The sequence below is a fragment of the Agrilus planipennis genome, unplaced genomic scaffold (genome assembly GCF_000699045.2).
Source record: "Agrilus planipennis isolate EAB-ADULT unplaced genomic scaffold, Apla_2.0 scaffold86, whole genome shotgun sequence".
NCBI lineage: Eukaryota > Metazoa > Arthropoda > Insecta > Coleoptera > Buprestidae > Agrilus > Agrilus planipennis.
Window position 1 is genome coordinate 638,188 of NW_020438863.1, and position 12,800 is coordinate 650,987.

A 12,800-nucleotide genomic window follows, 5' to 3' on the forward strand; every position below is an offset into this window, starting at 1 on the left:
TACACCTCGACCTACCCTCTAGCTACGATTATGCTCAGAAACAAACTGAGAATGCAACATCCCAAAATACAGAGAAACATACGAGGGTGGATTGATAAGTTTCCGGCCTAACCAAGAGATGACGCCACTAGGCCTACCTTGAGGTGACATTCTATAGTACCATCCTTGGATAGCTTGTAGCTATAGTTTCAGCCCGATCTCCTTGCTANGTTGTGTTGTGTTGTGTTGTGTTGTGTTGTGTTGTGTTGTGTTGTGTTGTGTTGTGTTGTGTTGTGTTGTGTTGTGTTGTGTTGTGTTGTGTTGTGTTGTGTTGTGTTGTGTTGTGTTGTGTTGTGTTGTGTTGTGTTGTGTTGTGTTGTGTTGTGTTGTGTTGTGTTGTGTTGTGTTGTGTTGTGTTGTGTTGTGTTGTGTTGTGTTGTGTTGTGTTGTGTTGTGTTGTGTTGTGTTGTGTTGTGTTGTGTTGTGTTGTGTTGTGTTGTGTTGTGTTGTGTTGTGTTGTGTTGTGTTGTGTTGTGTTGTGTTGTGTTGTGTTGTGTTGTGTTGTGTTGTGTTGTGTTGTGTTGTGTTGTGTTGTGTTGTGTTGTGTTGTGTTGTGTTGTGTTGTGTTGTGTTGTGTTGTGTTGTGTTGTGTTGTGTTGTGTTGTGTTGTGTTGTGTTGTGTTGTGTTGTGTTGTGTTGTGTTGTGTTGTGTTGTGTTGTGTTGTGTTGTGTTGTGTTGTGTTGTGTTGTGTTGTGTTGTGTTGTGTTGTGTTGTGTTGTGTTGTGTTGTGTTGTGTTGTGTTGTGTTGTGTTGTGTTGTGTTGTGTTGTGTTGTGTTGTGTTGTGTTGTGTTGTGTTGTGTTGTGTTGTGTTGTGTTGTGTTGTGTTGTGTTGTGTTGTGTTGTGTTGTGTTGTGTTGTGTTGTGTTGTGTTGTGTTGTGTTGTGTTGTGTTGTGTTGTGTTGTGTTGTGTTGTGTTGTGTTGTGTTGTGTTGTGTTGTGTTGTGTTGTGTTGTGTTGTGTTGTGTTGTGTTGTGTTGTGTTGTGTTGTGTTGTGTTGTGTTGTGTTGTGTTGTGTTGTGTTGTGTTGTGTTGTGTTGTGTTGTGTTGTGTTGTGTTGTGTTGTGTTGTGTTGTGTTGTGTTGTGTTGTGTTGTATAATGCCTTGCCAAGTTGTAGCGTGGTAGTTCTGCTTTTTATTGTGAACTTTACTATATATATGTATATGCACTATTGTGTACATCAATCGATTGTATTGTTATGTGCTGCAGTGCAAAAGGACTTATTGCTCTATATTTTCTCTTGTTTTATTGGGTTGTGTTATGCTATATACAAATAAATTGAAATAATGGTGTTTTATTTTTTTCACGAATGTTATTAATGGTAGGTATATAAACATTTTCAACACTTCAAATATTCATGGATTGTCTTCGGTGGAGCAATTATAACAGCATTGTAATATTCTGTAGGTCGGGCATTGGTCCTCTATATTTTCCGCTGTTTCACTGCGTTGTGTTATATTGTCTGTATCGTATAAAAGCTGAAAATGTATTGATCATAAATGAATCGCTGGACCATCCAACTACATTGATGTAAATGAAGAGTGAGGCATAGAACTTACGATGGTTTATTTTTCCCACGTGCGTTATTAATAGTAATCAAACTTTTTGAATAGATGTCCGTTGGTGGAGCAATTTTATTTGGGTATTTTTAATAAATCTCTCCGACTCGCAGCGGTACTTTATTCCTTCATTCAAAGCGTACAACTGGTATTAGATTTAGTTTTGGTGTATGTATTTATCTATGTAGAATTAACCGGTACCAATTTATCAAAGTAATTGAAAAAAGAGTGAAATTTATGCAATTATCTTTCATTGAGATTGCCTGCAAAATTTGCCAAAATTGAGAATTTAAAAATATGAAAATAATTATGGTACAGTCAGTTACATTAATAGACGCTTTTATTTTGCAGGGTGTGAATGCTTAATATTCTCAGCAACGTACGGCAAGGAAAAGGGAATTTTCAAAAGTCCTGATCACCCTCTACCTTATCCAGCAAATATAGACTGTTTGCTGTATACTTTTGTCGCTAGTTCGGACGAAATAATAGAGATACAGTTCCTGGAGTTCGACATCCTGAAGACTCAGTTAAGGTGAGCGTTTCAACGAAAATTTTTGAATATTAATTATTTATAATGGTAACGTTTTAAATTCACATGCAGCGACTGCTCTTCGGTCGTAAATTAGGAAAAGTTGCAGTAAAATTTAAATCCAGCAATCATAAATTTAGTCGAGAACGCCATGATTGTTTTGCAACACGCGAAAACGAACTTTGGTACTATAAACTAATGCTAAATTATTGACCCAGTAGAATGGCATTTGATTTTATCAAGGCGTAAACGGCGGCAAAATTAGGTGCATAGTTAGTTTTTTTATTAAATTATGTAATTTGTTAAAGTACCTACTACTACAAAGGAACTTGTACTTTATGTACGAATAAATTAAGTAAGCAGCTTTCGGCGGTAATAACAAAGTGTGAGAATACAATACTATATTTTATAATAGAAGATTATTTCTCTCTAAATGTACAACATCTCATCGTAGAGTTTCCGAAGACTTCCGGAAACTTCCTCGTAAGTTTCTTTGCTTGTACAATCTTGTTGGTTGAATAATTTATTGTCCGCGGCTAAAGGGTAGATCGGGAAATCAGAGGTGCCGCTGGTATCGATTGCCAGCGGCATACGCTCAAAACAATACCAACGGTAGAACTAAGACTAGTCATCTTCGAAAATTCGTAACGATTTCATATTAAATTTAATTTCAGACTTTGGAAATAAGTTAATATGCAGCAGGTAGTATCCGGTTATATATTTTCTACTTATTAAGCATTATGAAAGGGTTTTCCTGATTGCCAAACATATTCTCCTGGAGGGGATTTGCCCAGAACGTTGTGAATAGAGTTAATTAATTTATCTTTTGTTGCAAATGTTAAAAATCGGGGAAAAGGACCGCAGGGCAGGCAATTACGGGTCACAATGCAAACTGAACGAGAGACAAAAGGGCCTTTTCCCGTTCGGTGAATTTATGGAAATGATAATTTGAAGGATTGTTTGGACTGTAAGCCGTAGTTCCGCTAACATTATTACGTTTGATTCGTTGTAGAATTACAAAAGGAACAGAAGCACATTATTACCACTATCATACACGCACAGACGCGCATATACATTTACACAACACAACGCAAAATATACTCGAAACAAATTTGTATGCGTGATATCATTTGATACGTGCGATGTCTTTCTACAAAACTGTAGCTCGAAGTCGTCTTAGAGGCTCTTTTTTTATTAGACTTACGTAATATTCAAATTTTTAACGAGAAAAAAAAAAATAAATTTTCTAGATATTTTTTGCTGTCTAAGGAACGATTATCGTTATAGTAAATTCGGTATATGGCAGCCATAATGAGATTATTCGTAATCTGAAGTTTAAATCTATCCCTCATCCACCATATTCTCCGGATTTGGCTCCGTCTGATTTCTACTTCTTATCCCATCTGAAAGGATTTTCATGACAGATTATTACACCACTGATGATGTGGTGAAGGTAGTTATGGTCGCTTACAGGGGACGTAAAAACTCTGCACAATTCTAGAAATATTTCAAATTATAAAATATCGTAACGATTTTTTTTTTTTAAATTTATTAGTTGTCTTATTTCCAAAACTAATCAACATACGAATACGTTAAGTATAGTAGTAGTTTTATAACAGTTTTATACGCTACCAGTTCTAGTATCATCATTTTCAGCTTCCTTTTTCGCCATCTGAATGTTTTATTGTCCTGTTCCCCGTTCAAAAGGCTTCTAAGCTTGGTAGAGTTAGACTTTTAAGTAGTCATGTGCAACGTCTGCAATCTTGCGGTTAAAGCACTTGTGTCTTCTGCCTTCGTTGTCTGTGTGCAAGTTGAGAAGTGGGTAATCTTTAATTCATTCTCCTAATGCTTAAATCCTTGCCAGCCATGTTTCTAACGAGTTTCCAATAGAATATCAGGCTTATATTCGTATTATAGAGACAGGTTCATTTAGTTAATTACGCACGTTTTGCATAATCCTACCCTTTTAATTCGTCCAGGAAGTTTTGAAAATTTCATGGAGCAAAAGGTAACTTTCCGATGGTATACAAACTGCAAAGGATTTAGGTATACGTTTTTGATATTAAAAATACATTTTTAATTGAGACTTGGCTTTGGGTATATATTCAATGCTAACGTTATCATTTTTAGTATGTTTTGGTCAATATTTCAATTTTTAAAATCCTCTGTTTAAATAGAGAATTAATTAAGCTTTAATGTACGGCCATTAGTCATTCGTATATGTATATATGTTATATTTTCATAAATAATTAATAAGCTGCTATTGCGTCACTGCATCTATGAACGATGTGTTGATATATTAAGTAATTTATCGAATATAAATGTGAAAATTCATTTTCCATCCATACTAACTACAAATTACCTCAAGTTAATGACGAAAAATTTGTTGCTGTTGTCAAACAGCCTCGCCGGGAGTCGAACCCGGGACCTTTGGCTTTATGCGTTATCGCTTTGATCACTAAGCTACGAGAGATGACAACAGCAGGAACAATAAACCGTACTCAAAGGTCACAGATCTGTCGAACTAATGTAATTATATTAATGCTATATATATATAACACTTTGATATTTAACAGTGCTTAACATATGAAATATTAACGTGAAAATTTATTTTCCATATATACCAACTATAAATTACCATGAAAGTTAATGAGGAAAAATTTGTTGCTGTTGTCATTAACTTGAGGTAATTTATGGTTGGTATATACATGAAAAATGAATTTTCGCATTCATTTTTGATATATTAACCACTATTAAATGTCAAATTGTTTCATAAGTAATTTATTGTGTACATAACTTTTATTTGTACTTAATTAACTGTGGTAATACATAAAACAGTATTGATTTATAAGGACAGTTTTTATTTGTCTTGAGAGAGTTAATACTTTCATTATGAATGTTTCGGATCCTATCAATTCGTAATTTTAATATTCCTCTGCGAAATTTTAGTTACTGACTATCGTTTACAAGTACAAACCCACATTGTTTCTGTAGGATTTCCGAAGAACATTCCGAATCTCCAAAAGGGTTTAAACTAACTAAACTGACTAATTTAAGGGGTGAGGATGTTATAAAGTTAAATTAAGATCATAATATATACCTACCTATGTACATTTTAAGTTTTGAACACTTGTTAAACTTTTCACGTTAATCGATGCGCAGAAGAAACATTAACTCTAAGGGTTGTTAATGGATCCTTTGGCTATTTACGACATTAGGTAACTTTTATAACAATATTTTAAACCAAACATACAGAACGTTGTTGTGATTGTATCACATTTAAAGTCATATACGAAAAACGCTTCTTCCTAATGTGGTGGAGGCGCCGGACATCTTGGTACGAATCCACGTTTTTTTATGTTTGCTTTAGAGGATAGATAATAATTTAATCAACGATTTGATATAAATAAATAATTTCAAAAAAAATATTAACAATAATCTAAATAATAAACCTAGTAGTAATATTAACTTACCTTATTATATATAACTGCGAAACAAAAGGAATGAACAGATCCACGTAATGGCTGACGTACGCCATATTGGTTGTCTTTTAACGTCGCCTGAAGTGCCAAAACAGTGATATGACAACACCTATTATAAACATTAAAATATCAAACAAATCAAACTGTAAAGATCATTGATTGGTCCAATTAAAACAATTACCTCATAAATTGTTAGGTAGTGGAAATGACTGTTGATATGTATTTTAATAATCCGCAAAAGGTCATATACCTACTATAAGAGCAAAGAGGAGTTCAAGGACCAGTTTCAGGAATCGAAAATGGCAGGGAATCATCAGACGGTCACCGTTTTCACCACCCTGTCTCACTCGCTTCTCGTGATTTATCGCTCGATCATTTTCATGTGAATATTATTAACCTGAATATTTATAGGGTTGCTAATTGACATACATACCAACCCAGTAGTAGGTTTTAGCTTGTAATTCTAAACAAATAATTTCGATGTATTAACTTTATACTCATTATCATCATAAGGTCGTCAGTCCTAAAACTGGTTGGACATTTACCTCCCATCATTCCTATCCTGAGCTAATTTTCGTATTTCCCTAAAACTAGAACATCTCACATCCTTAACTATTTGCGAACAGTAATCTAATCTAGGTCTACCTCTACTCTTCTTAACTCCTGTTTCTGCCTCTAATATGTCTCTGACTAGACCTTCATGCCTCAGAAGGTGTCCTACAAACCTATCCCGCCTATTTTTTATTGACTTCCATAGAGTCCTCTATTCTCCTATTCTTTACAATACCTCTTCATTTCTAACCTTCTCTACCCACGGTATCCTCATCATCCGCCTATAACACCACATTTCGAACGCTTCTAACCTTTTCTTTTCCGCCGCGCCCACCATCCATGTTTCTCACTCGTACAGTGCCGCGTTCCAATCACCATTAACAATCGAATTTCTAACATTATACTATTGATATAAAAATAGGAACTTACTGACACCTATTCAAACATAAGTTTAATTCCATCATTTTCTATTCATTTTTTTTTTTGGAATATTCACTGTGGTACTCAATATTGTATTATGGAAAATAATAATAAAAGCGGTTAGGCTAGGATAATAATACTTCAGTAGGAAAAGGTAACACAAACGAGGTACTTACATTAAGGAGATTGAAGTTAGAAAAGTTTAACTGTATTTTGAACCAATTTTATGAAGAGCATAAATCAAATGCGCGACAAATAAACGATTTTTATAAAACACAAAAACTACGCGACTGATTATTCGATTATTTTTGATTGAGTCTGAAGTAACTTTGTCAAGTTTAAATGAGTATTGCAATCAGGCAATGAATGGGGGAACAAAAGGTAGCTTTTAAATTCCGGTCTTTTGTGATGTGAAATTTATTGGGAAAACACATATTTTACAAATAACTTCGGATCAGCAAATGAACATGAACTGGGGCCTCGATCGTTACGGTGTGCGGAGCTTTAATTGGTCAACAGAAAATAAGCGAACCACGCATTTCATTCATTGTCATGCATTTAATTAACAAACAAAAGATAGGGCCATTAAAATGGAAAATATTCCTGCTGACCATTGCAAAATAATGTAAATGAGCGACATACTTTTATAGTACAAAATAAATACAGTGTAACTATTTAGGTATTTTATAATACGTTTATGCTTGTACTGTTTGTTTCTATTTCAATTCACAACACTTGCAAAATTTTATTATCTCTGGTACAGTGTATGACTGCAAAAGGGTCTCCGCTAATTAATTTCGAATGGTAGTATTTTACAGCCTCATAAAAACTGCCAGTGCCGTGTAAACCATTTAACTACGTAAGCAGAACCGATTTGTCGAAAAAAATTAACAGAAAATGAACGGAATCAAATCGTAATTTTAGAGATAAAAAGAAAACGAAATGTGAGATATTATTAGATAGGTATACGAATTACTTATTTTGTAAGTTTGTTGGGTCATTTTGTTATAGAAGGTTTTGAGGAGGACTAGATAACAACAACATATATTTACAACTTAACAACAACTGAAATTCTATGACATGGTTAGTTACTAATAGTGGATTAATATGCAATATTAACTTGAAATCATCTTTTCGATTTAAATTTTACCCACTACAAGTGGTAGAACATTGGTGTGTAAAGCCAAAGGTCCCGGGTTCGATTCCCGGTGGGTGCGTGACAACAGCAACAATTTTTCCCTCATTAATTTGAGGTAGTTTGTAGTGGGTAAAATTTAAATCGAAAAGATGATTTCAAATTAATATTAACAACAACTGGCGTAACGGAAAGAGAAGAGAAGAGATTTGTTCTGCTGAAGGCGTAAGACGAACTGATTTTGTATTTACGGAAAATGAAAAACTGTTCTACAAGGAAGGAATAGAGACGGTAGTAGATACGAGTAGGGAAGTATTGAAATATGGAAACTTTAAGATTAGAAATACCAAGAAATTGATGGCAGTGTCAACCACCGAAGAAACCGATCGTAAAATTGCAATTAGGAAGGAATGAAAGGTACAGACGTTATGCGGTTAGTACACGAAAGATGAAATGTTACAGGGATTATAGGAAAGTACAGTAATAGAGTTATTTAGATAAGCAAGATACAATAGATTATTTACAAAAGGAAGGAATTTCTATAGACCCTAATCGAAAATAGAAAAGAAATATTTTAGAAAGGTATTTACAATATGTACACAAAATGAAAACAATTTTAAAACATGTGGTGAATATCGCCACATTTAGAATTCCAAACATTTTGTTCATCATCATAGGGTCGTCAGTCCTAAGACTGGTTGGACACGTACCTCTACTCTTTCTTTATCCTGAGCTAAACTTCGCATTTCCCTAAAACTAGAACAAGTCCTGCTTTTGCCTCTAATATGTCTCTAACTAGACCTTCATGCCTGACAAGGTGTCCTACTAACCTATCTCGCCTATTTTTTAGTGACTTCCATAGAGTCCTCTGTTCTCCTATTCTTTACAATACCTCTTCATGTCTAACCTTTTCTACCCACGTTATTCTCATCATCCGCCTATAACACCACATTTCGAACGCTTCTAATCTTTTCTTTTCCGTCGCACCCACTGTCCGTGTTTCGCACCCGTACAACGCCGCGCTCAAACACACTTTTAACAACCTTTTACGAATTTCTAAATTAACCGTTTGCGAGCATAGAAATGACTTTTTTTTATCAAAGGCGACACGACCCTGCGCTATCCTCTGCTTTATATCCCTACTACTCCTTCCGTCCCTATTATCTGACTTCCTAGATATCTAAAATCAGCCACTTCTTATAATTTTTCGTCTCCTATCTTTATATTCAATCTTTCCTTACTTTTTCTTCTTTTGCATATCAGTATTTTAGTTTTACTTTTATTTATTTTCATACAGGACTGATCTGTCAGTACCGCTTTACATTTTGTTAGTAATTAATTAAATATCCATTACGTTTTAATATACGTAATGAAACTATCACATTCCTTGAATACTTAACAAACTAACCTAAATTAGCAAAGAAATTAAAGAGGTAAGGGATTTCTGTTGGATCAATAATAGTTCCATTAGTATATACCTAATGGGTTTCATTCTTAAAAGCATTTTTGATACTTAACGATTTCTGAACATCTTTTGGTCTTTTAGGGATTTTACATGATAATTTTTGAAATACATATCAGCATTCGTTTCCATTTGTACTTTTAGTACTTGACACTTTTTGTTTTATAAATATTTTCGCACATTAGGCGACGTTAAAGGGTAACCAATATGGCGCGCGTCGGCCATTACGTGGAATATAATTTCTTTGTTTCGTAGAGTAATAGACGTTTCGATTTCGAATTAATAACACTGAAATAGCTATTTCAGAACCATATAACACTTGTAATTATAGGACGTAAAAATAATTTATGAATTGCAGGTAAAAAAAAGTTTTACTTTGAACTAGAAATTGAGACCGCGTATTCTTTGGCGGTTTTCGTAGCTTTCGACATCGTAGCAATTTAGAAATTGATTGATGCAAAAACAATTGATGAAGTACAGAAGCGAGCCACACCGTTAATATTCCGCTATTAATAACTTTGCCTAATCAACTCGAAATTCATTAATAAAATTACCAATTTCGCGCCAGGTCGCACACAACTAATCTCTTCCATTATGTTCTGCTCTTTAATTAAAATAGACGTTTCGTAGTACGTGTGATGTCGTGTGGACAGACACCTTTCAGTTTTCGACGGCGATATTCGTGTGCTATAAAATCGTCCATGACGCCCCTCACCCCGTGTAAAATTAATTAATTACCTTTTTTATTAGCAAGGTAATTTGTTTTTCAGTTTTGAAGGCAGCTTTTAATAAAAACCGGTACCTCTCTTTTAATCAGCTTTTCTCTTTGCTAATGAACATTTCGCTTAGTAAAAAATATTGACACATTATAACTTACAGACCTGAAAATTTCATCCACTTATATATTTTTAGGTTTTGAAATTATACGTTGACATCAACAAGCAGAATATGATATTTGTATTGTTAAGTTTTTCTCGATAGTTATAAAAAAAAGGTTGCTAAAAGTGTATGTTTGGAGCACGGCGCTGTATGGGTGCGAAACATTGACAGTGAAAAGGTTGGAAGCGTTCGAAATGTGGTGTTACAGGCGAATGATGGGGATACCGTGGATAGAGAAGGTTAGAAATGAAGAGGTAGTAGAAAGAGTAGGAGAACAGAGGGCTCTATGGAACTCAGTAAGAAATAGGCGAGATAGGTTGGTAGGACACATGTTAGAGGCAGAAACGAGAGTTAGGAGGGGTAGAGGTAGACCTAGACTAGATTACTGCTTGCAGATAGTTAATGATATGGGTTGTTCTAGTTTTAGGGAAATGCGAAAAATAGCTCGGGATAGGAAAGAGTGGAGGTACGTGTCCAACCAGTCTTAGGACTGACGACCTTATGATGATAATGAATTATTTCATGAAAGTCATTCCATTCATTTTAAACTTGAAAGTGATCTTTAATCTAACGAAAAGTCATGAAAATGGTATGTTTTGTATTGTTCTATATATTCTTGTCTTTTGACAGTTGTTCTTGGGACACCCCGTAAATAGAGTATTATATTTGTAACTTTTTGGCGTTGAGAATTGATTAAAATCGAATAACGTACTAATAAGTGGTTGAGAGTCTGTGGTTACGTCATCGGCACAGTGTGCACGAATCAGTCAAAAACGTATTCGGTACAGCATGTAATATATGCCGCTGAATTGTAGCTAACCTTGTTTTAAACTTTAGCCATGTCGGATGAGTTTAAGTTTTAACTAACTTTGCACGAAGGTCATCAGTGCTGGGCCCTTGATGAAATGAATCGGGTTCGCTGCAACTGTTTACTGACCTATGTTTTGTTAATTCAATCTTGTGATCCTTGTCACCCCCTACCTTCGTTCAACTTATTATCCTCCCAATAGAAAAAAATAATTAGAACACCAGTAAAAACACTACAAAAATAATTTCTGAGTCATGTAAAAATGTCCGGCATTTGGCGTACTTCATTTGTAGCGATCTTACACAGTCGTGCAAATCATTAGCGTTCATCAGTGACGTTTGATACATGCGCTGTTTGATACAACCCCATACAAAGAAATCGAAACGGATTTAGCGCCGGCCAGTGTATAGGACACGTAAATTTAATCTAGCGTCTAGGAAAATATTCGTATATTTCTGCACTGACCTATGACGCTGACACATTGACCTACTTCCAATAATTTCGACTGTCTACAAGAGAATATAAAAGAAATACAAATCAAATCAAACATTTACGTAATTGTTTTATAGTGTCTTATCTTCTTCTGCAAACTTGCGACTTATTTTAGAAGTAGGTTGCTTGCAAACACACTGTGGTATTATGCGGATATTTTATTAGATTTGTGACCACTCTGTATAAGAAACAGAGTCAAATATGTTTAATTATTGAGTCGTCAGCGAATCCCTTCGTATCTGAATGTATAACGAGCAAATAAAGCTTTCATTGACGGACATTAACCCGAAAATCGAAATGGCCCATTAAGATATAAACTGGCCGGATTAGGAGCGCGTTTTGAACAAAATTATTGTTTTATTAGGCAAACAAAATTTCACGCTTTTCTCCAATGCCCGTTTTGTTGTTATCCTGCACATCTATATGTGTATGAATGAGCGTGAGTTTGGCTGCTTCTGTTGTCGTTATGTAGTTTTTATGCTCCGTATGAGATAAAAACGGCTACGACCATCGGGGATTCATCGCCACCCTCGATTAATTTTATCGAAGGGAAAGCTCAATCCTTGCAGTTTATGAAGCGTAGTTGGACGAAATTGCCCCTATATCCCTAATCTATTAAGGCCACTTCCCGGCCATCAGCCTCGTTTCATGCCTTTTTTTTCTGGACACTTTACTATAAAAAGAAAAACTCCATCGCCTACAGTAAGGTTCATTAAAAGTGGACAAGGATCGCTGTAAACGCGGAATAAATTTCTACTTCGATGTATAATGGGTTGCCTATCTTCCATCCATTTTCAGTGATCTTGGCTGTACTCGCCATATATGATTATATTGTCGTGTAAAGCCTACAATAGGTATTGTAAAAACGTTACATTATAAAATTTATATTCACATGGTTAACTGTCGTCCAGAAGAGGAGCAATAAAAAATATTGAAATGTTCATCCCGAGATAAAAATGTTCAGTCTCTTAGAGTTTCTGAAATCGAGAATCGAGTCTCCGTCTCTCATCGAGTCTTTTTGGTGTCGCTGAGAGAGACTGTTGAGAGACTGTCAAAAACACTGTTTTGCGTCTATGAACGTGAGACTCGTGTCGCTCATAGAGAGATCCCCATTTCGTATTCAGTCTCTGAACGAGAGACTCGAATCTTTCAATAAGTGGTGTCTCGATAGACATGGTTAAAAAGTTCAACATATTTCGGAGATTCCAGTTTTTCCACGAGAGACTCCCAATTTTTCAGTTTTATTCATTCAGTCTCTCCGTGAGAGACTCGAATCTCTGAATTAACAATTTTATCGTTCGAGTCTCTCATACAGAGACTGTGCGAGATCCTTAAAAACACCTAGGCAATAGCTAAGAGACTGTGAGAGACGCTCTTAGAGACGCTGAGAGACTCTGACAGACTCTGAGAGACTGGAGAGAGAGACTGAAAATTTTTGTCTAG

At 35.2% G+C, this 12,800-nt stretch overlaps 1 protein-coding gene across 2 annotated transcripts in view; it reads left to right on the forward strand.

Moving 5' to 3' along the window:
* LOC108735727 (suppressor of lurcher protein 1-like) overlaps positions 1–12,800 on the forward strand; it is a 130,121-nt gene that overhangs the window by 81,381 nt on the left and 35,940 nt on the right. For both annotated transcript variants that reach the window (XM_018467833.2, XM_018467835.1), the window contains exon 4: positions 1,950–2,130. In XM_018467833.2, coding sequence (XP_018323335.1) covers positions 1,950–2,130 — 181 coding nt within the window. The remainder of the gene's footprint in view (positions 1–1,949; positions 2,131–12,800) is intronic.